Below are 27,080 nucleotides of genomic sequence, written 5' to 3'. Positions count from 1 at the left end.
GCCTTAGTCAGGCCCTGGCCTAGGCCCTGCACCTGACTGTTACAAGTACTAAGTAGGGATGGTCTGGAATTTTAGCCGGCTTTCCAAGTAACCTTTAGTTGCGCTATTGCAAATAATGATCTGCTTTGATAGTAGTGACTGCTAATAATTGCCTGGGTTTGACTTTGGATTTTTCTTCAATCGTCTTTCCGATCACATTATCATGGATTTTCAATAAAGTAACAGTTCTTTGAGTCGACTGAGCCCTGTCTACCACAGACACAGTACTAGATCTACCAGGCTGCCACCAGGTCTACCAAGATAAGACAAGATCAGAGCTAGACTAACTAAACCTAGACTAGACTAGAGTCAGACTAGCAGAGCAGAGGTCTAGGCTCTACTACCAGACTACTGCAGTGTACTAACTAACTACAGTGTATGTATAATAAATATAAACACTGTCTTACTTGGGTTTGTACGTGTCATCACTGTCATGTATTTCTCACACTTACGAATGACTACTAGTATGTCATTGTACATGTACAGCCACTACAGCCTAGTACAGGTACTCTTGCTTCCACGTGACATGTGACACTGTCATGTGACATACATTTACGTATGACTGTAGTGTAGACCAGATATAGCAGAGTGGCACTGGTACTGTGGTAGTCATGATGAGTGAGTGCCATGTCAGCAAAGGCTATACCTTTATCAACATGTAGACTGCCAAGCAGGGAGTCGTATAATGATTCCCTTCTGCCAAGGCATATTATGGGGGAGGGGGTTACGTACTCTTGATTGCAGTCGACATATCAGACTGAGAGTGAGAGTGAGATAAGGCCACGTCTTACACAGTTACAAACTAATAATTACTTACATGTACATGATTGTACATGTACATGTATCTGAGCATGTACTGACTTTTTATCGAACTCCCTTTCTTTGGCCTTTCTGGAGTTGGACGAAAAACCTTAAACACCTGCCAGTACTTGGTTCGACACTTGATTTTTGTCACGACTGACTGCGAGGAATCGCTTGACAAAGGCGGTGTGGACATAATATTCTCTATACATGTACATGCACCTACATGTATACAATAGACAGTAGACAGTATCGTGCGTGCATTCTGAGTTCGACTGATTACAGATGGTGTTCGGTTGATGTGACTGCAAGTACAATGGCCTATCATGAATCATGATACAGTCTCCTCTAGTCCTGTCAATGGGAGTCAATTCCCCAAGGCCCCCGAGAGCAAGGAATACACCTCGGAGCTTTTTCCGACGATGTCAACTCAGTGTCAACACCACCTGATGCGCGGCCAGCTGCGTCCCTTGGCGGACAGATGTATCAAACTACTTTTCACCTACATGTATATTAGTATTAATTAAAGGTATAATACAAGTACAACTCAACTCATCACACCTGCATGATGTATGTCACGAGTGAATAGAATGGGCAAGAAGCAATCTGCTCGAGTAAAATATACTCCGTGTACTAGTAGATTATGTCAAACTGGAGCTTTAGCGACATCATCAGCACACCGACAGTACATGTACATGTACATGTACTACAGCAGTTCAGCAACACAGGATGTGATATGACTACAGTAGTAGATGATTGTTTCTCTATTTTTGTCGCGTGTACACAGTAAGTTACTGTTGAATGTCTTTTCTAGAAGCTGTATTATTCTAGTCTGACGCTGTATTATATCAAGAGTCCATAAACATGCACTCTTGATTGTATGCATATCACCTAAGGAGAACTTTGGACTTTGGTATGATATCCTGCATTGCCAGTAGTGACTGTGATTTGCCTGTAGTTTGTATGGCATGCGGTAACTTTGGATTATTCCATTCATTTTTCCGGAAAATCATGGAAACTGGTGGAGTATCGGCAAAGTACAGACTATGATAACACTAGTACTAGTATTATCATAGTCGTACAGTACTGATAAACAGGCTTACATATTATTACGAAGTAGTGGTTGCGACTTCGGCGATGATTTGTAAGAAATGGTTTGCTCCCCACACCGGAGCTCGCGCTATTCCGCCGACTTTACTTGACACTTGACTGACTCACGACTGCCATCCAGAGCACACGAGAAGTCCATCGAACCTTCGACTCGGCAAACCTGCAAGAAAGCACCACTCCCTGCTCAATACACAGTGTTTCGGGGAATTCACCCCTCATCAGTTGAGCTTGAGAAGGCTGAGGAAGATTGTGCCTGAAGAGCACCACTTATAGTGCTCTCCAGGCACAAACATCACCAGGGATACAAACTTACAGAGACGCTCCGTTTCCAGCGCGACAAACATCTCGTGAACACCAGATAGCAGCGTGAGTCAGTGTCAGTCGGCGGAATAGCGCGAGCTCCGGTGTGGGGAGCAAACCATTTCTTACATAATATTATTATTATCTTTATTTGAGAGATGACCCAGAGGCGGGTAGCCTATCGAGGGGTTCTCCACTTGTTTAATATAGTTTCAGCTAGCACTGACCAGCTGTCCTTGTATAAGTTATTACTTACCCATACTGTACTATGATCTAGGCCACATAATCATTGCGCAGAAACTGGTGGAGTATCGGCAACGTGTTGGTAAGTGTACAGTTTTCAACAACCGATGAGATTGAGAGCACAATCATGTCAATTAGTTTCAGTAAGCTTTGCTTACTGTACTGCCCAATACAGGGGTCCTCTAGCTGTTGGTAAACACTTTACTGTTGAAATGTCCACTGGAGAAGCGACTATTATAAACTCCTTCATCATTTTGAACATGGATAACCATCTTCTCATTAGCTCTTATGGCTCCAATAGCAAACTGGGAACGTCTCTCGCAATCGGTATCATGATGGCGGCCAAGGACCTGACCCTCAGCTCTTTATTTTCACAACCGTTCCACCGTGCGCCGATGAGGCGATGACCAACAACGTCGGTCAGTGCTTGCCCCGATAACAACACGAGCCTCACCAGCTGGCACTTACGCTACCTTCACTCCCCACTCCCCACCCCTTCCCATACCATCCCACAACAGGGCTCTTCCGCCCTTCCGCATGGCACAATTCTGCCTGGCATGGCAACAAAAACTTCACAGTCAGCAGCTGGCGCTATACGCTACATGTACCTTCACTCCCCCCCCCCCTATTCAATCCCATACTAGCTATAGTATTAGTATGGCTCTCCAGTCCTTCCCGCCTGGCACAGTTCAGGTACATTGTATTGTATCAAGAGTACTTTATGTACCCTTGATGGTATCGACTGCCGCCTATACATGTATCTTATCTTCCTGCAAGATGTTCCAAGGGTAACAAAGAAGCGAGTACTGAGTCTGTAACCGTTCAGCAAGTACTCGTACGGCACTACGGATAGATCCACACGGAGACTCCCTCGATTTAGAGACCTGTAGAGAATCCTTAAATATATGTACAAATTCAAATACAACGAAATTACAAGTTTGTTATTGCGCACCCAGGAATGGCACACGATCACCAATATACAATGCCCTCTGAACAATCCCCCTCTACCATCTGGACAGGTCTTTTAAAACCTAAAATTCTCTGAACAACTACAATAATCTCAATTGCACGCATCATTTCGGATTCCCAGTCAAGGAGGTGAACCAGAGGCTGACCCATCACTTTGCCGGCTGGTCTAGACTTGCCTCTAAACTTGGCTTGTCGGATTCATCACGGTAAGGCGACAGGGCCTCGACGTCCATTCTCAGCTCTGAACCATGGATCTCTTTAAAAAATCAGTCATCAATATCTTCAGAGTTGACGAAGTAGTCCGGCAAGACTTTCGAACCGCTCCTGTGTGAGATAGAGTACTCTGATCCACTGTGGTGACTTTAGTCCTGGTCCCTAGCAATAAACCTTACCCCTTTTCTTTGCTCCCACTTTGTCTCTCTGTCTAATTTTTTTGTGTCTCTCTGTGTCTCTGTGTCTCTGTGTCTCTCTCTCTGTGTCTCTGTCTCTGTTTCTTTCTGTCTGTCTGTCTGTCTGTCTGTCTGTCTGTCTGTCTGTCTGTCTGTCTGTCTGTCTGTCTGTCTGTCTGTCTGTCTGTCTGTATGTATGTCTGTCTCTCTCTCCTCTCTCTCTCCCTCTCCTCTCTCTCTCTCTCTCCTCTCTCCTCTCTCTCTCTCTCTCTCTCTCTCTCTCTCTCTCTCTCTCTCTCTCTCTCTCTCTCTCTCTCTCTCTCTCTCTCCTCTCTCTCTCTCTCTCTCTCTCTCTCTCTCTCTCTTCTCTCTCTCTCTCTCTCTCTCTCTCTCTCTCCTCTCTCTCTCTCTCTCTCTCTCTCTCTCTCTCTCTCTCTCTCTCTCTCTCTCTCTCTCCGACTCTCTCTCTCTCTCTCTCTCTCTCTCTCTCTCTCTCTCTCTCTCTCTCTCTCTCTCTCTCTCTCTCTCTCTCTCTCTCTCTTCTCTCTCTCTCTCTCTCTCTCTCTCTCTCTCTCTCTCTCTCCGACTCTCTCTCTCTCTCTCTCTCTCTCTCTCTCTCTCTCCTCTCTCTCTCTCTCTCTCTCTCTCTCTCTCTCTTCTCTCTCTCTCTCTCACTCTCTCTCTCCTCTCTCTCATCTCTCTCTCTCTCTCTCTCTCTCTCTCTCTCTCTCTCTCTCTCCACGGTACATTTTAGTTCTTTTAAAAATATGGTAAAGTGGTTACAGCAGTTAGCAGTTACTCCTCCCCTCACTGTCCTTAGGAGGTTTTCAGCAGGTTACTGATGTCAGCATCATTGACTGAGCTGACTGAGAGAAGCCGCGATCAAGTGGTCATAGTGATGGCCCGCGGAGTTGCGCTGCTCCGGAGTCCGGACCCTCCCTACAGGAGGAGCTAGTAGTCGTAGTCGTACTCGTAGATCTACTCGTACTCCTTGGATTTTGCATGCAACCACCGACACAGTAGACAGAGCACATTTTACATTTTGAGTTTGACCATTACTGGTCGAAATTGTCTTACCGGTTTCGCTGTCTAAGCAGCTCATCAGAGTAAAGTGAAGTAAAATGTAAAAACACAACAGAATTTATGCGGGTGAGAGTGGCACAAAATATACATAGATACAAGTAGGCCGCCAAAATGCTAGGGGCCCCAAGAGCGTTGGGAGTTCCTAATTTGGAAGTGTTGTATGCTGTAATTCTGTTATGAAATATATGTAGTAAAGTGGGCTAGAATTCCAATATGGGTGAATGCCTATATGGAACATGCTTTGTAATTGTACGTGAAAAAAGCATGCAAGCTTTGTAATTGTACGTGAAAAAAGCATGCAAGCCCAGTGTGTACATTATATCTGTATGGTAATGTGTACAGACTTATATTTTTGGCAGTGTCAATATATTGACACTGCCAAAATGCAGGCAAAATATTTGCCTGCAGCTAAGGGTTACACATGAGTAAGAAGGAGATTATGGAAAAGCATAACTCTAGTAGTAAGAGACAACAATCTAGTGAAATAGTTGTTTTGTCTTTCTGAAGAACACGTTTACATCAGCAGTTGAAAAAATTGAAAAAATTGACTGTAGCAATGTTTTGGTGTGATGTTTAATGAAGAAGGGGTGATATGCAGTTGAAAATACTAGCGTATCATTGTTCTTCTTCTTACAGTTCTTCTTCTTACAGTTCTTACTCCTTGATCCTTGTCTAACATTCAGGTGTCAACGACGCGACAGTCTGCGATAGCCGCTGACGTTCACTACTACACTAGTACTGTTTGGCATTTGCACATGAACTGATCATGATCATTCTCGTACTGTAGACTGTTGACTGTCATGTCATTAGTCTGTCACTCACTTGTACCAAGAGTACATAACCCCCTTGTTATGTACTCTTGCTTGTACTTGTGCCTTGTCACTTGTGGGTGTCACGACTCACGGTCACATGCTCATGTCATGACATGAGTCTACATAAATCATTCTACAATCAGAGTGACGTCACGGTTGCATACATACTCGCATAGATCTACGTAGATCTACGTACATAACCATAACAGTACACACATCACTCAATGATTCATTGTCGTCAACAGGTCAAGCATGCATGTGAGATTGGATTAGATTTTGAAATGAGCACAGAAATTGAGAAAACCAGCCACATTCTAGTAACCAAAAGCAATTACCGTAGTTACACAGCTAGCTGTTGTTGGCAGTGCGAGCTTTCTGGTACAGCTTTAGGCTTGATGTTTTTCTGACGGCGCCAGGGAGGGCACTTGGGGTCTACGTCTCACGACTGAGTGCATAGCAGACTCTGTGCTGCGCGTACTGGCGTGGGTGCGTAGGTGGAAAGGTGCTGGCCAAGCATACTCCGTAAGTACACTCAAAACATAAATCCATCCGTGAATCCATACTTGAATTCTCCGCCTTCTCATGAGAGTCGAGCACGACGGGGGGATGGGTGCTCGGAGGGTCTCGTTTTACTGCTAATGAACATTATAATGTTGGTCAAATCAATGAATCATGATCAAGGGAGAGAAAAAAAGGAAAAAAATCCATATACTGTATACACTACTATTCATAGACTGCACTTGGACTTGTAGACACCAAGGCAGGGTACAATCACCCCGTGCATTGAATAATATGAGAATACGCATGCCCGTGTAGTAGGACCAAGTCATTTATCAATGGCCATTCTCTTCTTTCACAACGCCGCAGAGGAGGTGTGCGTCACGGTGTGTTGATATTGGTGGTGGGGTGATACTGACTGCCAGGGAGTCATAGCATTGAGAGACAGACGGCACGAGATCATAGTACTTGAAGCAACGTGCGTTTCGACTCCGGGTTTGGAAGTTCGATGTGATCCGCGTAAGAAGGCCTTTACCTGCTGACCCCACACAACCCAGACAAGCGATGGCATATGCGGGCGTGCATGAAGCAACCCTGCCCCAAGGGCCCCTGGAATAGGCAGCCTGGGAGCAAAACCAACATCGTTTCACGTTCCAGTCACTCATGTCGTCTAATCAGACGCTACAACTCCCTATTGAGCAGGGGCGTTGGAACCGATGCTGCAGGTGTGGCCAAAGCCGCACCAAGAATTTCATCTCGGGTTTTTGAGGCAATTATCTGTCCCTCCAGGAAATCACGATTCCACGGATGCAACAAATTTCGCGATTTTGGCCCAAACCCGCGATTTTCAGCAAAATCCGCGATTTCCCGTGTTTTTTGTTGTTTTCTGCACTATATCTCACATGTATCATGCACTTTTCACACAGTGCTTTCCATGATCCTATAGGTTATTTGCACAGTATGACTAGTACTACTCCGGAGTAGACGATGCAACAAATTTCGTGATTTGGCCCAAATCTGCAATTTTCTGCAAATAATTCCGCGAATTCCTGGCAAGTTCTGCATCATTCCGCACTTTTCGTCGCATTTTTTGTTGTTTTCTGCCGCAATTTCTTGCGCAAGTTTTCGAGAGTTTTTTTCCGCAAATTCCCGCAGGGACAAAATATGGGCTAATTGGGCCCACTTTCCCAAAATATTTTCCAGGGGGAGGACCCCGGACCCTCCACCCTTTCATGGCTGCACCAATGTCGAATACCTTCCGACGCCCCTGCAGTGAGGTCTATTATAATTATATGTGGTGTGTGAGTCTTGCAAGTACATGTACTAGATTTTCCATCCACAGCAATGCAAAAAAGAAAATCCCCAGGCCAACCCTTGCATATGGAGCAGATGGGAATGGTGAAATTCTGAACAGTATACTTAGGCGAACTTTTAACGTTGGTGTTGCTTTCGAATTTCGATCTTGTGCCCATGACATTGGTGATTTGACGCCTTGGCATCTTGAGCACTTACGGTTCTAACACAAGGGTTCTGGTGGATGAGATCTCACTAGCAAGAGCAACGATGCGTATGCTCGTACATGTGTGCGTGTGCACTCAGACTGAGCTCGAAACTAGCGATACCGGTATCGGGACTGCCGGAAGCAGCTTTCGATTGATCCGGTAATATCATGGATGTTCATACTTTGTGTGTGATATGTCGGATGCACATGTCCTGTGTGTGACATGGCGGGTACACATGCCCTCCACAGTAGGAAACAAGTGTCGGTGGCCGAAAAGTTGGTCCGGTAATAACCTTGGGTATGGCACGGGGGAAAGGATGTCTCATCACCGTTGCTCAGGATGTCTCATCACCGTTGCTCGCACACTTTGTTTTGGTCAACTACTAGTAGTAAGTCTACAAATTTTCGGCCCATTCAAATTTCGGCCTCCCAAGGCTAAGGCACATTTCGGCCCCATTAAATTTCCGGCCTGTACAGCTGCTGATTGTGTACACTGTCACACTGAACCTTGCAGAACAAAATTTCGGCCGCAACTAATTTTCAGCCAAGTATGACCAGGCCGAAAATAGCCGAAAATAAATATGCGCCGAATATTTGTTGACTTTCAGTACACAAAGTTGACCGGGTGGCGTGTACCGGACACGAGTGCCTTGGGACGTGGCATGAGTGCAAGTGCTGGCCATGTGTAAGCACTCACATTTTGACGTGCCATCGTGCTGGAAGTTCCCTAGATACTGTGTAGTGACAACCTGAAGAAAGTACAGCGACTTATGCGTTCGGATAGCACTGTAATATTCTCATGGGAACTTTTTAACGTCTACTCGTATTTTGCTCATGTTGGTAATGAACTGTGTGTATGATCATTTGTGTTGTATGCCGTTGTCAGGCAAGATGGCGTCGACGGATGCGGTGATCTTCACGGTGAATGGCAGGACGCACGTCGTCACCAACCCGTCGCCATGGCTGACTGTCAACGATTGGCTGCGCGACCAGCCCGGCCTGAAGGGCACCAAGCGCATGTGCGGCGAGGGCGGTTGCGGGGCGTGTGTAGTCATGGTTACGGAGACGAAGGGCGAAGCGCTCGAGCACAGAGCTGTGAATTCCGTAAGATGCGTGTTGGTGTACACGAAGTCAGCCATCGGATCTTTGTCCTAGTGTATTTAGAATCATGAAATTGGACTCTTGTGGCAAGTTGTGGTGCCATTGCATGGGGAGGGGGGCAAGAGTACAGGCCTTGTACTTGGTAGCAGTGTTCATTATGTTAGATACGTAGAATAGAGAGTTGAAATTTTTATTTCCATTGCTATCAGGTTCGGCCTCATTTCCTCTGTTCTGCACTGACGAGTCCACAAAGGACGAAACAGTTCTGTCCGCAGATTGAGTATTTTGCTCCTGCTCTTGTAGCAGTTGAGCACTCTTGCGTGGGGTAGTGCCTTTGCTGTTTGCGTTATGCAGAGCTCACTGACTTGTCAGTTTGAGCACTCTGGCAAGGTACGTTCGGGCCTGATTGGAAATTTTTATTTCCATTGCTTTCACTCAGGTTCGGCCTCATTTCCTCTGTGCTGCGCTGACGAGTCCACAAAGGACGAAACAGTTCTGTCCGCAGATTGAGTAGAATAGAGAGTTGGATAGTTTGCCAACTCTCCGTGCATTCTGCCCTTTCCTAGCAGCGGTGTATGTTTGACAACATGACCGTTCCCCCTCTGTGTTCATGTATGGGCACGTGCCCGTGTGTGCGTGTGCGCGTGTGTATTCTCTTTTGTAGTGTTTATATCCCGTTTGCGGCTTGCACGGTGCAGCGGTCACAACCATTGAAGGTCTTGGTGGGTAAGTAGCCATCTTTTTTTTTCTTTTAGATCAGTTTATTGCTGGCATGCTTTTATTTCTGCAATTTGTGACTTCACTCTTTTCATGACTGGCTCTAGTTTTTTTTTAATTTCATGACTGGCTGGCTCTAGTTTAATTTTTTTTATTATTTCTGGACAGATTTCGTAGGCAAAATGCTTGCTGCCTTTTCTGCGAGAAGCAACCCAACGCTAATTTTGAAGCATCGTACTACAATCAGGATTGAGCAGCCTGATGGTGGATGGGCTAGACTAGAACAATTGGTGTGAGAAGAGAAGGAGTTTTGCGCAGCAGAGACACCGTTGAGTATGTGTTCAGACTGAGCATTGTGTAAAATGGCTGCAGCTGTGTGTGCGAGTTCTTAGAAACATTCTGCAAATTGACTGCAATACAGTATACTGATTCTGTAAATTGCATTTACTCAATCTGTGGACAGCATGCTGTTTCGTACTTGTGGACTTCTCAGCGCAGCACAGAGAAAATGGGGCCGAACCTGATAGCGATGAAAAAAAATCCAAAGCCAATATAAACCAGGCCCAGACGTACCTTGCCAAAGTGCTCAAACTGACAAGTCAGTCAATTGCATTTACATGTACCTGTGCTCTGCATCTGCCTATTGTGATTGAATAGGTCCAACTTGGGCAAGCTGCATCCGATTCAGGAGCGCATGGTGCAGCACAACGCCTCTCAGTGCGGTTTCTGCACGCCCGGCATGGTCATGAACATGTACAGGTGAGATGATGCGTGGTCGCCACCACCATCGTCGCCGGTTGTGTGCGGGCAGGTTGTTGCCCAGGGGTGTCAGAAAGTATTTCAGGATGGTACGGTCAGCCATTGTTGTAGGTGCTATTTCGGGGCCATCATATACAACTTTCACTATCTAGAGCCAATAATCGTAGCATTTCATTAAAACATGGGTGCTAACGATGAAAAGTGGTGCGGGCAATACCGTAGTGACCGTAGCGTGTCCTACGCCCCTATTGCCAAACAGTTGTTGTGTGCGACAAGGCTGACTTGTGTGTAGAAGTCGAGGCCAGTTTGCGCTGCCGTATGGCTGCGATTGAAGCGTGCAAAGTTCAAAGTCTGTGACAATATTGCACCCTAATGTAAATCAGAAGCTGTTCTATGTTAGCAAACATCACCTGTTTTACTGTATTGAACTGCTGAACAGTGGGCCAGGAACTACTGCGAACAACTGAGCATATGTTGGGCTTGGCTTCATTGGAAGTGGCCACTGATGTGAATTATTCACCTACATGTAGGTTGTTTGTTTGCTGATGCACAAGTCGCACAATCTTAAGGGAGCTTGCATGGGCAAGCATGTGTTTACTGTCATTTTTGCCAGGTGTGTCTTGAACTCGTTACCACCAAATTATTCAACCAGGAATACAGCTGCAGTTGATGTTGAAATTTAGTTTTTCCTCCACCATGTTTGAGTTTGCCACCCCTCTTCAAGGCTGGCGGCATGCATGCCAACACGACATATTGTTTCTTGGCAGCTGGAGAGCTTTGCTTCAGAGAAGCAGCCGGTGAGCTGTTGGTTGGGCTATGCTGCCATCGGTTGGTGTTTAACCCTAGCATCTGGTTGTATGTGTGCCTTGGTAAAAGATTGCGTTGCGCACAGCAAAACTTCTCTAAACTGGTTGTGTTTCTCAACACAATTGTAAGCCGGTGGTAACACGGATGTGCAAATTTTACTTTACATACCCAGTTGACGATCACTTTGGTTGATAGTCTTGTCTACCGTCCTGCTGCTGCTGCTGCTGCGCCTGCTGCTGCTTGTTTGTATGGTTGGTGCCACAGCCTGCTGGAGAGCACTGGCAACAAGGTGTCGGCTGCTGAAGTCGAGCACAGCTTTGATGGCAACATCTGCCGCTGCACAGGTGAGTGAAGTGTATTGTTACCAGTCGTACAGTAGGTGTTGATGGCAGTGTGCTGCTACAGTGCTACGGTAGCTGGTGGTGTTGTTGGTGTCACTCAGTGTTGCGTCTCAAAATGCCTCCACGCACGTACGTAGATCTACGTTTGCGTCGTCAGGTGTCGTTCTACACAGGGGCACGCACTGCAATGTTCCGCAGTTGCTGTTAACGATGCGCTACTGAACACTGCTTTTTACGGACATTCAGCGCAGCAAGTGCACAAGGGGTTGCCTGCTTCCATAGTCAGCATCGAGCTAACGAGTACCCAGTGAGATCCTTTCAACACTAGCTCATGAGCTATGAGTTGCGGATAGGTGAAGTCATGGGTAGCTGCAACACGGATAGGCAAGGGTGTGGTGTATTCAACTCTCTCTCGCTCTCTCTCTCTCTCTCTCTCTCTCTCTCTCTCTCTCTCTCTCTCTCTCTCTCTCTCTCTCTCTCTCTCTCTCTCTCTCTCTCTCTCTCTCTCTCTCTCTCTCTCTCTCTCTCTCTCCCACTCCCACACCCACACCCACACCCACCCATTCGATGATGTACACAATGCATACATGTATCACTAAAACCAATGTTCGCCGCGCGTGTCACAAGCTTGGGGATGGGATTCCCTTTCACATGGCAAATCACTAACCGGGAATGCTTTGCTACATGTGCATGTCCTCTCTCCAGGCTACCGACCTATTCTGGACGCTATGAAGTCACTGAGTAAGGAGGAGGAGCCTGTTGACATTGAGGTAAGGACGGTTCTCATCAGGATAGGGCATAACAGTGATGGGTATGAGCCAGTGTCAGCAAGGTTGATACACATACTAGTGGCGTAGGCAATGGTAGAATGCACCATAAGAACAGAGCCGGGTAGTAGTTACAAAATGAGTATCTGCCTTCCTTTACGCATCCACACCCAGGTAATAGTGGTGCTGTGTTCGGTGTAGACAAAGCCTAAGTATAGCCAGGAGCTTTACCGCTAGTTGTTTGTGTGTGTGCGTGTGGGTGCGCAGTAAAACCGGTCACAAACTCCGCACTGTAGTAATAGACAGGCGAGGCCAGGCCACATGCCCTGTGTCACATTTCAGCATGCATGATGTACATTCAAACCTATCTACAAACTAGTACATGTACAAAGACCACCTGTCTACAAAGACTGGTTTCCTGTGTGCCCTTAACCCTTAAAGACTGTTTGAATGTGTACCTACCTAATTGTTGCCAGTAAGAAGCGAGTGACATTTTATTGTGTGTAATCTTTCTGTGCCTTTATATTATTATTGTATCACTTTTACCTCCAGGATCTGAAGCCGACCGGGTGCAAGGGTAATTGCCCGGGTTGCCCACGTGTGGCGAAAGAGTCCAGCTTGCACCTGGTCAGCTTTCCTGATGGTGACGACGGTCCGTCGGTGCAGTGGTACAGGCCGACGACTGAAAAGGAGCTAGTGTCCATCATGGCGGAATCCACGCGCGTGTCTGTGCGCTTTGTTGCCGGCGATACTGCCAAAGGTACGGGCGGGTGGCTTGTGCTGTTTGTAGTGTCCCAGTGCAAGTTCACTAGGTACACGTTCATAGCATTCAGGCTTATACTAGTACACACATTGAACCAATTGTGTTACGAGGTGTCGCTTCATCCTGGGGGCTTGTTCTGCTTGTACTGTACTAGCTATGGCCAGCATCTCGACTAACTCAAAATCTGTCGCAGTGATATTTCTTGGTTAACACTGTGCGATCCGACACTGGCAGTGCTCCAGTTTGGGGATCCCGAGTCCTCCTGCATGATTCTTTTTTTGTCAGAATTTGGAACATGTGAAAGAAGTGGTCTTCACCATGATGGGTAACCGTGCTAGAAGTTTACTGCTACATGTAGGAGCAATGCCTGTACATGATTCTAGCCATGTAAGATTGACAGCATGCAGGCGTGTTGCAGGGGCATTGCATGCGTATTCGTTATCGACCCGTACCACCAGTATGTATGTTGGTGTGTTTGATGTATTTTTGCTTTATCTCTCTGCCTCAAGGTGTGTACAAGAACCTGCCACCGGCATCCGTGTACATTGATGTGACCAAGGTGGCCGGCATGAGTGACATCAACGTGAGTGAGCCTGTACTGACCCGTCGTCACACTCTTGTGTGTTTAGATATTTTGAAGAGTTCCAGCAACTGCAATTGTCTTATGAACATGTACCGCCAGCCTCGCGAGTAGCGTCATTCGGCTGGGCTGCACGAAATATCCTCACTCACAAAGTGTCCTTGGGGCCATCCATAATTATACTGTATCAGGACAAATTTTCGTTTATGAAATCTTTCGTTAGATCACTCCACCAGCAGGTTCGTTACGTACTAAATTTCGTTTTTGGTCAAGATCTGTCACCCCGAACGTTCGGAACTGTCAAGGGATCGAAGTTCGCCGTGCAGGCACTAAGTGCCGTTCTCCAAACTTCACGTAAAATTCGAAAACGACTTGCGCGATCGCACAGTCTTTTAGCTATCATCCATTCTAGCTGTCAAGTCAATATGTTTTTTTCGTTCCGTGTAGTGGGTGGGTGAGGGAGGGTCATAGCTAAACGTTTTCGTTTCGTGAAAATGCCAAAACTGAGAAGCGTGCGCTGTTGTCTTTCCACCACTCCAGCAGATTGCAACGGTGTGGCACCTGACGCTCACTGAAATACTACTGCATCTCCGCCTTGATGCCTCGTAGTAGTACCTTGCATTGGTAGGGTCTAACGAGAACTTGGCACGGATCTCAGCGGCCGAGGTCTCTCCGAAATTCTTTGTGGCCATCGACGGCCTTTCAATAGCTGTTGTGACCTGTACAACCAGAGATTGGGCGGCATAGGAGCTGCCACCAAGCAATGTTGTGGCTTGTGCTGACTGCTCCAGGGCATCAACCAGCTCACTGGCACAGTGCCCGTTGTGCGTCCTTCAGGATAAGCCTACGGTGCTGCGGTCTGCTGATTTCACTATCCTTCAGGACGGCAATGATAGGCAGCTTCAGTTGCAGCAAGCGCTTCAACATGAGCAGTGCACTGTTCCACCGTGTGGATACGTCCTGTACCACACGCAGTGGTGCGGAGCGTGGCTCCCATATTGCCTGTTGTTTCTTAGCCAGATCTTCCGCAGCCTTGGCACTATGGTGGAAGTGACCAACAAGACTTTGTGCAGCAGCCAGAAGCTGAGTTACCGGCCTGGATGATGTTATGGTATGCCTGCATGCAAGTCTGCAGTCTGTGGGCTGCCACACATGCTTGGTATGCCCAACCCATGTCTGCTTTCAGGATGCGACCTGCTGCGTGGACTGTGTACACAATTGACTCGGAGTTGATTCGAAATCGCTTCACCACTGCCCTTGTTGTAGTAGCCAGATTCTCGGCAGTATGGCTTCCATGAAGTTGGGTGGTCTCGAAGATGCAGCTCATCAGTTCCCAGGAACTATCAATGAAGTGGGGAGTGTACGTAACATAGCACTCAATCGCCTTTGATGTCCAGGCATCGGTTGTGAGGGCTATTGCATGAGTTTGGTCTAGTGGGCATTGACGGTTCTTTCTACTTTCCCAAAACTGTGCTTTAGAACATCTAAGGGAATGGGTTAGTTAGCGCTCATGCAGAGGTACCCCAACATGGCATCTGCTGCCGCTCCTTTCACACACGACTGCAAGTAGCTGAGCTTCTCAACATCTGATAAACGTACAATAGTGGCAATGGTTGATTGGAACATTTCCGTAAATTGCTGGCATTTTAACACATTGCCATCGAACGATGGTAGTTGCAACGAAACGTTACGTTTTGATGAAAGGTTCGCTAGCTGATGAATGGGTTTATCATTTGGCTTCCTGTGTGGGTATTGTCTCTGTGGATTGGTTCGGAGCAATGTTCAGATAGTCCAGGCATCTGGCCAATTAATAATGGCAGGCCAAGCTATTTGAATAGCCGGATTATGTCTTCTTGTCTGGTCTGCACTCCATCCGCTTGAATCCGTAAGCAATGCAAACGCGTTGTTCCTTGCACAGGCACGTGACTTCTGCATGCAATTCTGGGAGAGCGTACAGTGGCAGGACGAATATTCCCGTGAAGTTGCAACATGATCTGAGTATAATCGTAGGACATCAAGTCTTGACACTACTTGTGACATGATCAATTCTGCTATGCTCTAATGCAGACTAGCAATAAGAGGCATTTGTCAGATACTAGTAACCATGAGGTACTGAGACGATTCTCTTTGGCAAGCCACCCACTCTGCTAGTGCTATAAATGCTCAAAATTAATAATCTGTCATCTGCCTGCTCCAACTTGGCTGTCCTCCTGACAAGTGAAAACCGGTGGCGTCGTCCGGGCCATAGACACCATTATTGGCATGAATCCAACGTCTCCCTTGCTCCTCATATCTGCAGCTCGTAACAATAGGTCTGGCACATCGAAAAACTAAACTACTTGGGAGCTCTTAGTTCAAGCTACATTTTCAGAGTCAGGAAGTTTCAAATGACAGGAAACCCAGCTTCCCTTCACCTTTGGCATTACGAGCAATGACCATTATCAGCCAGAGAGCAAAGGCGCTGGCGGGAACAGAAAGCTTTCCATGCAGCAACGTTTCTTTCTCAGCGAAAACAAATAAAAAGGAAAGGAACAAAAAAGGAGCAACACCAGGGATATGTCCATACCCGGTACCCGGGTGTGTAGCCCCTGGCAAGGCTCCCCCACAGATTCCAGTACAAAGGCCACGGCCAAGTGTCCCACTGAGATGCGGTCGCTCGCCCGGACCGCTGGGACGCGGACACCTACGAAGAGCAGCCTGTGACGTTTATTTTTTATGAAAGAAAATCCTCAAAAATAGTTAAGCTTGTCCCTTTAGCCTTTCACTTCAACAAAGCGTCAGTGGAGTTCTGACCTGGGCTGTTGCACGCTGCACTGCTGCTGGTGCTTTGCGTAGGCCTACGCGTGACTCTGGCCTTCAGCGCCTCAAGAACTGCAGTTAGCTTGCGGGTTCTTTTTTCAAAATTGATTTGAAAATCCAGGTACTTGTCAACAGCAGCCTCTACGTCTTTTGCAGGGTTTTCAAAACTAGCACTTTACGCGTGCCCAAAAGCAGCAACAGCAGCAGTAAATTCAATCAAAAAAGGACTTAGCTTTTCGATGGCATCCTGGACTTGGTCCTCGTCGACCGGCTGCAAATAGATGTCGGACGAGGCGTTATCTTGCTCGACATTGCGTAGGTTTTATCTAGTCTTCTCTTTGCCGGATGATGGAGAGAAAGTGTCAGTGAGAATGTGTAATCATCCTTCCCGCTGACAACTGGGAGGATAACTTTTTCCTAGAGCCTTTTGCTTCATATGGGCCCATTGACTATAGTATATAGCGCTTATGCAATGACGTCATCATTTGATGTGTTTGTATGGAGTGACATCAGTCACATCTCATAGATGAGTTCGCCACTCCACAGTCCACACAAAGGATTATGTGATGATGTCATTCACATGGCCTCTATGTGATGTCGTGTGATCTTGTGTTAGTGTGAAATGGTGCAATGAGTGTGGCCAGGATACGTATGCTGAGTCGTGCTGTGCCGGTGCATGCTACTGAGTTGCATGTTAACACCTTGTTCATGTCATTCCGGATACCAATGTGCAGTCTTCTTTGCTGCTTCTTTGTTTCTTGTCTGATGTTGTTGCTATGAACAGCTGGCCAGCAGCGGAGAGTTGACGATTGGTGCGTGTGTGACGTTGTCGGTGCTCATCCAGTTCCTGGGCAAGAACATGTCCAGTGTGTCCTACTTTGGGGAGTTGCTAAGTCTTTTGAAGCACATTGCCAACACACCTGTCAGGAATGTGAGTGCGCAACACGTGGTGAAGTAGACATTTTCACAAACTGCATGTTCACGTACAGCGTAGGGTGAAGCTTGAAATAGAACACGTTTCTCTACCAGTTTGCCAAACGATTGCCAAATCACGTGTACACCCGCTTTTTTCCCTGAGATTGACGGTCTCTCTCTCTCTCTCTCTCTCTCTCTCTCTCTCTCTCTCTCTCTCTCTCTCTCTCTCTCCCTGCAGTCTGCCACCTGGGCTGGCAACTTCATGATGGCACGACGTTACTATTTCGTTTCCGATGCCCTGACGGCATTTGCTGCACTCGCCCCAACTTTGAGGATTTTGCGTGAGTACAAAAGTGGCACTACGGGTGCAGAAGAGTATGGTCTGCCAAGTTACTGAGTGTTCTGCAGAATACACCCACAATTTGCTACATTACACCTGCTTTAAATAGTCTTGTTGGTTGTTGTCTTTGAGCCTATGTTTTTTCATCGACTTCCCAGTGTCTTGTGCTGTGAGTAATCAATGTTGTGCTATGTTCAACTGAGATTGCTTCAGAGGGAGAGATCTACTAGCCATTCCATACCCATAGCATGTTGTGATGGTCGTGTTGTTCATTGATTGTGCGTGATGGTGTGACAGGTGCTGACGGCACTGAGGCAAGCATCTCCATTGAAGACTTTCTAGTGCTCAACGTCGCCAATGTGGTAGGTTGCTTGTGCTGGGCTCTTTCTTGATCGAATGCGTATTTGGAAGGTGGTCGTCTGTGTCCCGGTTTGCGTGTCATTACTCTATGGTGATCTTGTTACGAATGATTTGTTTGTCTCCTTTATTCCGACATTGTCCTTTCTCCATTGCATGTTGTTGCATGGTGGCTGGTGCGTTTGCCCTTGCTGTACGAGCCACGTTATCTCGAAATGTCTGAGGGGTTTGATCACGAGATTGATGGTTTGTACTTGCAGGTGTACTTGTATAGATATTAGAGAGGTTAAGATGCACGGTATTTCCGACGTGACGCGCAATTTCACGTCAAATTTGGCGTATAACTCCAAATTTCGACGCGAGCTGCAGGTCACTCGCGTTGTTTTTCGACGCGTGAGCCAAATAACGCGAGCTGAACTTTCACGGTGTGTCAGAAATAACGTGCATCTTAACCTGTCTATTATGAACATGCACCTACTGCACCCACACAGCTCTCCCTGTGTAAGACCATAGCCACTACCACAAGGTTGTAGTATGTTTGTGACTTTGTGTTGTTCTTCTTGCACTGTTTTGTTGTTTAGGTGATTCAGTCCATGACAATTCCAGCTCCTGCGCTCAACTCTGTGTATGCTGTGCACAAGGTCATGAAGCGACATGAGGTAACGCTCAGTTTGCTTTTCATAGTGAAGTGAGGCTAACAAAGAAACCTGCTGCGGGCTGGCTTTCTTCTTATTAGTGGGCTGTACCATGCATGCGGGCACTTGTACGTCATGTGTGTGTGTGTGTGTGTGTGTGCGTACTTAGAAGTATGTATATGATTCAATGGTGGATCAATTGAATTTAGTTACTAGCTCATGCACATTGTATTGTTAGATAGTGCCAGCTGACCAGCATGTCTACAAATCTTTGCTGTTGCTGCTGTTCTGCCTGCTGCTGCCGTTGTTAATTTTGTTCTTACAGAACTGCCACGCCTACGCCAATGCTTCGTTCCACGCGGTGGTCAATCCGGACACTGGCGTTGTGACTGAGCAGCCGCGTATCTACTATGGTGGAGTGCAGAGGACACTGGTAGGTTAGAGGATGACGCACACTCTCTGCCAGAGAGGTCTATGTACAGGGGTAGGAAACGCACTAAACGTATCCGATTTCCAACTGTACAATCTTGGTTGTCGCACATGATTTGCAAACACCACCTACACAGTAAACGCAGTGAGTACGATTGCGATCGAGACCTCTGCTGCAACATCCCTATTTTGAATATCCATTGCTATCGCCAGCGAGTCATAGCATCTAGGGAGACGATACGGGCGACTGTAATACCACATGATGTGAGTGTCGACCACGACTCGAGCTGACCACTACAGTCACCCTGCGGGCAGTGCCACAGATCACAGGTTGAAACGCACATGGTTTTGTGTGTGTGTGTGTGTGTGTGTGTGTGTGTGTGTGTGTGTGTGTGTGTGTGTGTGTGTGTGTGTGTGTGTGTGTGTGTGTGTGTGTGTGTGTGTGTGTGTGTGTGGATTTCTTTGTGCAATCTCTACAATCTCTACACAGTACCGTGCTGCTGATGTGGAGACGTATCTTGTGGGCAAGTCTGTGCTGGACAACTCTGTGCTGGCAGGTAAGTACTTCAAGTACGGTATAGCAGGTATTCTGGCACACGGCGACAAGAAGTGCTTGCCAGGTCCTTGTCCAACGTGTGATAAGTTTTGAAATACAGTGACTCTGCAAACACCATAATAGTGGTGTACTGAAATCTCTCCTTCAAAGGCAACATAGAACAAGACTTAGTATTGATAACACGAAGAGTCCATAACCAAGAAGATGCAGCTGTGATTATGTGTCGATGCGCGGCGTGGCATACTGCCTTCATTGCATAACTTGACGGCAGTACACCCCGTATCACTGCGCTCAGATCTACAATCGCGTGTACCAGCACGCCCGTTCTCGTTTGATTAGCTCGAGCACTACTAAAGCAATCTCTAAATTGTGGGTACCTGAACTTCAATTCCGTACGAAAGTGGGTTTCACACCACAGGGCCATGGTTTCGTTTGATTTTTGGCAGGGTGTGTATGTAACTGCATGATGCACTGAAGGGAGAACACAGCGCAGCTTACCCATAGTGAAGAGGTCACAGTTGCCAGTGCACTTGCACAGGGACTAGGCTTTGTTTGTAATCATGCAAATATTATACAGCATGCTCATACATGACTGCATGGTTACATGGCGTATGCACGTGTGTGTGTGTGTGTGTGTGTGTGTGTGTGTGTGTGTGTGTGTGTGTGTGTGTGTGTGTGTGTGTGTGTTCGTGTGTATGTGTTGTGTGTGTGTGCTTGCATGCATGTGTGTGTGGGGGGGGGGGGCGTGCATGCATACGTGCGTGCGTGTGTGTGTGTGAATGCACACACACACACACACACACATATTATAGGTGCAGCTAACACACTGCTGGCGGGACTTCCACAGACACCGATGGCAACGTCCGGCAGTGTGGCCTATCGCAGTCATCTGGCCGAGAATCTCTTGTACAAGGTGAGCACGGGCCAGTAAATATATGCTGCGGGGTTTTTCTCTGAGCTACTGACCCTTTTTTCGGGGGGGGGGGGTATGACAAGAACATGTATTCCATTTCAATCTGAGCAAGTATCCCTGCATGTTGTGGTTGTTGTCACACGCTATTGCTGTTGAATGCTACAGCAGTTCCCATTGTCATTGTGATAAGGTGCATGCACGACCAAGGCTAGAAAACAGTTAACCTCGTTCTGTCAACGTCATGTCACTGGTCATGTTGGGTGCACGCATATGCATGTTCACTTGCCCATAGCCATACGTGTACCATGTCGACGCATGTGTTTGTTATTAACCTTCCAGTTTATTCCGTGGGTATGTTCAGAGAGCATTGGAGATACATCCTATAGCCTCCTATATCTAACCAGTTGTCTGAACGAGAGAGCTTGGAAGCTCAGGGCCCTACGCTATGCTTTTTTGCCTTCATGACCTAGACAAAAAAAGCATAGGGATGTTATAAATTTAGAAGAGAAAAGGACATATGAATACGAGTTAAGCTTATAAGTTTATACTTTTTGTTTTTAGACATAACCTAGGATTCGAACCCGCACTATCGCCCTGCATGCATCCCCCAATGCACTTCGCATACATACTAATTCTTCCAAGTTGCTTCACGTTATCATCTTGTATTTGAAAGCCCTATTTGAATATGCATTGTGGCCAGCCGTCTTTGATTGTACGGTACGGTACGGGACAGGTACGGGACAGGTACGGGACAGGTACGGTCGAGGGTAATACGACACCGTCTAACGCCTTGATGACGGCAAAAAATGAAAAGGGATGTTAAAAAATTTTCAATTCTCCTATTTTTTTCAGGCAATATCTGGGATTTGAAACCGCACTATCGCCCTACATGCATTCCCCCATACACTTCGCATTCATACTCATTCTTCCAGGTTGCTTTACGTTATTATGATCTTGCGTTTGAAAGCCCTATTTGAATATTGCGGCCAGCTGTATGTGGCCAGCTGTGTTTGATGGTACGGTACGGAACGGGACAGATACGGGATACCGCCAGGCGTGACACAAACACACAAACAAACAAACAAACACCAAATTAAAGCTGTGTGGACCCTGGCTAGCGCCAGACGTTACTGAAGTAACGTCTTCTGCATAGCTACGGGAATAAAGGACTTTTCAAAGCACTGGCCAGACCGAATCTATACAAGTCATGTACTAGGATGAATACATGTGTGTATGTCATTGGGGATGTGATTGTACACTGCACTGTAAAGCCTTTTGTAAACATCCACTGCTATAGAAGACTTCTGGACTTCTGGTATTCTGGAGTCATGTCGGAAAGCACACCACGTGTTTAGTATAGAATTGAACCTGTATGATTGTAGACTAGGACCTGTCTGTACTGACTGGTTGTTTCCTGTGCACAATGCATTGGTCTTTTGGACACAAGCTAGAATGAACTGTACATGTACGAGTATGGCCTTGGTCTGTACAAGGAAGTGAACGGCAATGGTGCAAGCAAGTCTTCTTTGCTGTTACAGTACTGGGAGTGGAGTAATTTTCAACGCACAACTCCAAGCAGCAGCAAAGAAAACTTGCTCCTACCATTGCCGTGCTCCCCTCTTGTATTGCTAGCTCTGTTCACTGAACAACTGAACACTATGCACTCTACGCAGCCTGAGGATACACGGAGACGACAGATAATTATGTCCTTAGTCTCTGTTGCTGTATACATGCACATGCTTTATTCTGGTTCAAGTACTGCAGCTCGCACATGATACATGATCTTGGTTGTAATTCTCCAATTTCCATGTCGTCTCACTGTTTTTCACAGTTTTTCATTCAAGCAGCTGGCAAGCATGCCTCTCCACGCAATATCTCCGCATTGTCACCGATCCGCACGGGCACATCATCTGGCACCCAGTCATTCGACTCCGTTCCCGCTGACTATCCGATGACCGAGAGTGTGCAGAAACTGGAAATCAGAGCCCAGGTGAGAGACTATAGACTGCATTGTTATTACATGTACTGCTACAAGATGAGACTATAGACTGCATTGTTATTACTGCTAAAAGGCGAGACTATAAGTATATACTTCGCAAGAGGTACACAAATTAAGTAAAATATGGCTGTTTCGTTGTTACTCAAAGTTTCATGGCAAAAAAACTTCATCGTTATTACTGCTACACTGCCTTCTGCTCAAGCTCTTTAAAACACTGCCCTTATAGCAAAATCTTGCTGTAGGCGAACAGACTCCGGCTACATCATTGGCCACCATTCCAGTGTTTCCACTCCTGGGTTGGGAATAAAACGTTTAAATTCACCAAAGTAGAGTCATGGGAGCACACAGTCACACAACAAGAAATACATGCACATGTAGTATGCGTGTATCCACACGTGCTTGTGTGTGCTTGTGTGTGCTTGTGTGTGCTTGTGCGTGCTTGTGTGTGCTTGTGTGTGCTTGTGTGTGCTTGTGTGTGCTTGTGTGTGCTTGTGCGTGCTTGTGTGTGCTTGTGTGTGCTTGTGTGTGCTTGTGTGTGCTTGTGTGTGCTTGTGTGTGTGTGTGTGTGTGTGTGTGTGTGTGTGTGTGTGTGTGTGTGTGTGTGTGTGTGTGCCTGATTGTGTTGGGTCTGTTGCCAATAGGAAGGTGTAATGTTGTACCTGCCACCTTTGTTGGTTCCAGGGTTCATATACTTTCTATTTGAAGTATACATACCTGTTAACCATGGACTGCTTCTGGCTAGATTAACTCTTGTGTAATCAATGATGCTAGTGACGCTTAGATCAGATCCACTCTGATTTAGCCACCCACACTAGTAGCAAGTATTACCTTCACTGGGGGCAGGGGTAACTGCAGTTGGATCCCGGGACGGATACCCTGATGCCGTCAATCCTTTTTCTGCACCTTGTCCTCACCCACTTACTGAGGTGTGGTGAGCCCATAAGTGGGATCATTTTCAAGTCCACCCAGAGTTTTGGGGATTTCAGGGGGTGTCGGCCGTTGGGCGGTTCAATAGCCAGTTGAGTCATCTTTCCAAGATTCCTTTTGAGTCTCTCTCCCCTGGGCCCTCTCCCGGGGAGACCCACGTGACCAGTTTTGGCAGTGAGCAACAAGTACAAGTGTGTGTGTGTGTGTGTGTGTGTGTGTACGTGCATGCATGCGTGCATGTGTGTATGTGTATGCATTCTTTTGTTATTATGCCAGGCCACTGGTGAGGCTGTGTACATATCTGACCTACCCATACTGCCAGGGCAACTGTATGGAAAGTTTGTACTGGCTACAGAGGTAGGTTGGTGAGTCCTTGTGCTCTACTTTCACCATCATTATACCAGTACAAGTACGATTATCGTTTTGTACCTTACCATTGAAAGTGCGCCTTTTAAGCAAAATTTTACAACAGTGAAAGCCACCCAATGGCGTTTTCCTGTGCGAGCAGAACCAAGCTTTGCACAAGGCTCACAGTAAGTTTGTGCTGCCCCGGGCTCTGGTGCAAGTACACATCCACATGTTAGCCTACCCCCCCCCCGCATTGCTGGGCTGACCTTTCTTCGTATAGGAACTGAGTTCTGAAAGCTGTGCCTTAGTTGAACAGTGGTATGGTATGGGTGGTCTGTCTTCATTTCGTTTCTCCCCATGCGCATGCCCCTCATTTCGTGCTGTATCGTGTGCTTTTTGAACGCCAGGCTCCTGCCAAGCTCGACTCAATCGACAGTTCAGTAGCTGAGGTAAGTTACAGTACAGTGAAACAGCTGTCTAAGACGACCGCTCAAGGGACTTTGAAAGTGTGGTCTCCGTAACCAGGTTGTCTCCTTATCCAGTGTCATTTGACTGGAAATAGCATCCCTTGGTTCTGGGACAGGTGGTCTTCTGGGACAGGTGGTTGCCTTATCCGAGTGGTCGCTGCCTTGACAGGTTCTACTGTACAGTAGATGTACTCTAACAGGCCCACCGGAAACCGGTCTGATTGATCAGGTCGTCACCGGACCAGCTGTGTGGCCACCAACGTATGTTTACTGCTGAGGAGGGCGTGTGCTCCCGCCATACCGCACACAAACTGTATGAAAGACTATATTGTATGGCCGGACCAATCGAAAACTGCTTCCAGTGATCCTGTCTGATGTGATCATACATATAGCGTTGATGGTGTGGTTAGGTGCAGTGCAGTGCAGTCCTGCCAGCTTGTACTGGTGACTGAATGAGGTGTAACATGCATGCAGGAGCGTATGTTGACATCTCCTGGAATCCTTTTCACACACTTGATGTGACCTGGGAGTCAAGGACTGTGCTGCTGTGTGACAAACCATCCAAGAGAACATTTTCAGCAGGTTAGGAATGGTTTAAAAACGAGTACCCTGTCCTTCAAATCCTTGAACGCCAGAGAACAAGCCAAGGGAAGTATGTCATCCTATCAACCATGTTTTCCATGATTATGATATCGTAGCAACGAATATGTAAACATGTACTGTATCCGTATGCTTGCTTTTTTTTTCAACGCACAGTCAATGCCAGGTGTTGTGCGATTTATCTCCGCTGAGGCCATCCCTGGTCGCAATTCCTTTACCCGTGCTAACGAAGAGGTATGTCATTTTCCATGTCATCGGTGTGTGGTGTGACGTGGGCAATGAGTGTTGAACGAGTACATGTATGTTGTGTTCTGCCCAGCCATTTAGCTCATTCAGTTGTAGCTTTTATTTGTAGTTGCCGTTGCTGAAAAAAAACATGTCGGGCGTGTGTGTGTGTGTGTGTGTGTGTGTGCACGTATGTGTGTTCATGTTTGTGTGTGTGGGGGGGGGGGGGGGGAGGGAGGCATGTTTGTGTGTGTGTGGGGGGGGGGGGGAGGGAGGCATGTTTGTGTGTGTTTATGTTTGTGTGTTTGTGGGGTGGGTTTTGTGGGTGTGCGTATGTTCATGTTTGTGCCTGTGTGCATGTGATCGTGTGCAGGTATTTGTTGATTCAGAAGTGCAGTATGTAGGCCAAGCCATCGGCATGGTCATAGCCGGTAAGTGACACTGAGAGAATGTGTGTGTGTGTACATGAAATGAATGAATACACATAGTCATATCCGTATGCGTGTCTGCTTGTATGCATGCGTGCGTGCTGGTGTGCTGGTGTGTTGATTTGTAGATGTGTGTTTACATGGCATTGTATGGATACTTGAGTGTGTACAGTGCATGACATGCAGGTAAAGTACATTGCTGAAGTAGTTCTGCACCAGGCGACGTTTAGTCAACGTGTTTATGCATGCCTGCTCATGCGTGTGTGTGTGTGTCTGTGTCTGTGTCTGTGTGTGTACGTGTGTGTGTGTGTTTTGCTGTAGACTCTGAGTACAATGCCGAGCGTGCAGCCCGTGCAGTAGTTGGCAAGTACACGAGCACTGGTAAATCGATCACCAGTATGAAAGACGCAATCGCTGCTGGCTCGTTTCACACTGGAGCCCCATCAGCCCTGGTCGTTGGAAATGCTGATGGTAATTATAGTTATGCCGTTAGGTGTTGCTGCTATGCTGGGTTCTTCTGCTGTGTTGCTATACCAGACTGGAGTACGTTTTCTGTGTGTCGTTGTGCACCTCGCTGTTGCCTCAGACGCATGCTATTGTTCCTATAACATGCCCCCCCCCCCCCCTGACTTCTCCGTCTGTATATGATGCGTGGTCCGTTACCCGTGCTTTGTTGAAGATTACCTGTTGATACATGTACATGTACATGTATGAATAATGATGACAGCAGTAGCTTCACAGGAGCACTACAGTGACATGGTATTATAATTATACTGCTGTGACCATGTGATCATGTTGTGTGCGTGTTCCAATACATGTACTTTCTGCTGTTGCTCAACGTGCACGTCGACTGCTGCAGCTGCAATGGCTGCTTCCAAGCGTCGCATTGAAGGCCAGGTGTCGTGCGGCTCTCAGTACCACTTTCACATGGAGACACAGGTACATGTGCTTGCTAATTGTGTGTGTGTGTGTGTGTGTGTACGTGTGTGTGTGTACGTGTATGTGTGTGTGTGTGTGTGTGTGTGCACGTGTGTGTGTGTGTGTGTGTGTGTGTGTGTGTGTGTGTGTGTGTGTGTGTGTGTGCGTGTGCCTGTGTGTGTGTGTGCCGGTGCGTAACGGGTTAGGTCACCCTTGCAATGTACTGCAATGTTCTAGTTTCACAGGCAGGTGTAGACTTCTTTGAAAATGCGAGCAGTATGTTGCAATCGTTGTTTGTATTCTGCCAGCTTTCTTTAAGATTTTCTCTTAGGGATTTGCTGTTTAGTGGCTGCCTGGGGAACATGTGTGCATGTTTGTATGCCAATGTGTGTGTGTGTGTGTGTGTGTGTGTGTTTGTGTGTGTGTGTGTGTGTGTGTGTGTTTGTGTGTGTGTGTGTTTGTGTGTGTGTGTGTGTTTCTCTTGTTGCTTTTAGTCTGCACTGTGCGTGCCGCTTGAGGATGGTATGGACGTATTCAGCTCCACGCAGAACATTGCCTCAGTGCAGAGAGCTGTGGCTCAGTCCCTGGGCATACATGCTGGCAGGTAGGGTGTACGGTGTATGGTGTGTGGGGTGTGGTGCATG

At 47.0% G+C, this 27,080-nt stretch overlaps 1 protein-coding gene across 2 annotated transcripts in view; it reads left to right on the top strand.

Moving 5' to 3' along the window:
• The first annotated feature begins 6,040 nt into the window (after positions 1-6,040).
• LOC135814920 (xanthine dehydrogenase/oxidase-like) overlaps positions 6,041-27,080 on the top strand; it is a 49,998-nt gene continuing 28,958 nt past the window's right edge. For both annotated transcript variants that reach the window (XM_065328120.1, XM_065328119.1), the window contains exons 1-23: positions 6,041-6,268; positions 8,632-8,849; positions 9,511-9,572; positions 10,221-10,322; positions 11,394-11,473; positions 12,176-12,240; positions 12,790-12,997; positions 13,510-13,583; positions 17,164-17,310; positions 17,533-17,635; positions 17,932-17,996; positions 18,573-18,650; positions 18,952-19,059; positions 19,546-19,612; positions 20,424-20,524; positions 22,356-22,514; positions 23,727-23,807; positions 24,206-24,247; positions 25,022-25,099; positions 25,464-25,521; positions 25,840-25,989; positions 26,378-26,457; positions 26,931-27,040. In XM_065328120.1, coding sequence (XP_065184192.1) covers positions 8,637-8,849; positions 9,511-9,572; positions 10,221-10,322; positions 11,394-11,473; positions 12,176-12,240; positions 12,790-12,997; positions 13,510-13,583; positions 17,164-17,310; positions 17,533-17,635; positions 17,932-17,996; positions 18,573-18,650; positions 18,952-19,059; positions 19,546-19,612; positions 20,424-20,524; positions 22,356-22,514; positions 23,727-23,807; positions 24,206-24,247; positions 25,022-25,099; positions 25,464-25,521; positions 25,840-25,989; positions 26,378-26,457; positions 26,931-27,040 — 2,231 coding nt within the window. In that variant the 5' untranslated portion in view covers positions 6,041-6,268; positions 8,632-8,636. The remainder of the gene's footprint in view (positions 6,269-8,631; positions 8,850-9,510; positions 9,573-10,220; positions 10,323-11,393; positions 11,474-12,175; positions 12,241-12,789; positions 12,998-13,509; positions 13,584-17,163; positions 17,311-17,532; positions 17,636-17,931; positions 17,997-18,572; positions 18,651-18,951; positions 19,060-19,545; positions 19,613-20,423; positions 20,525-22,355; positions 22,515-23,726; positions 23,808-24,205; positions 24,248-25,021; positions 25,100-25,463; positions 25,522-25,839; positions 25,990-26,377; positions 26,458-26,930; positions 27,041-27,080) is intronic.

The sequence above is a fragment of the Sycon ciliatum genome, chromosome 4, assembly GCF_964019385.1.
Source record: "Sycon ciliatum chromosome 4, ocSycCili1.1, whole genome shotgun sequence".
NCBI lineage: Eukaryota > Metazoa > Porifera > Calcarea > Leucosolenida > Sycettidae > Sycon > Sycon ciliatum.
This window is presented reverse-complemented; position numbering and strand designations above follow the sequence as displayed.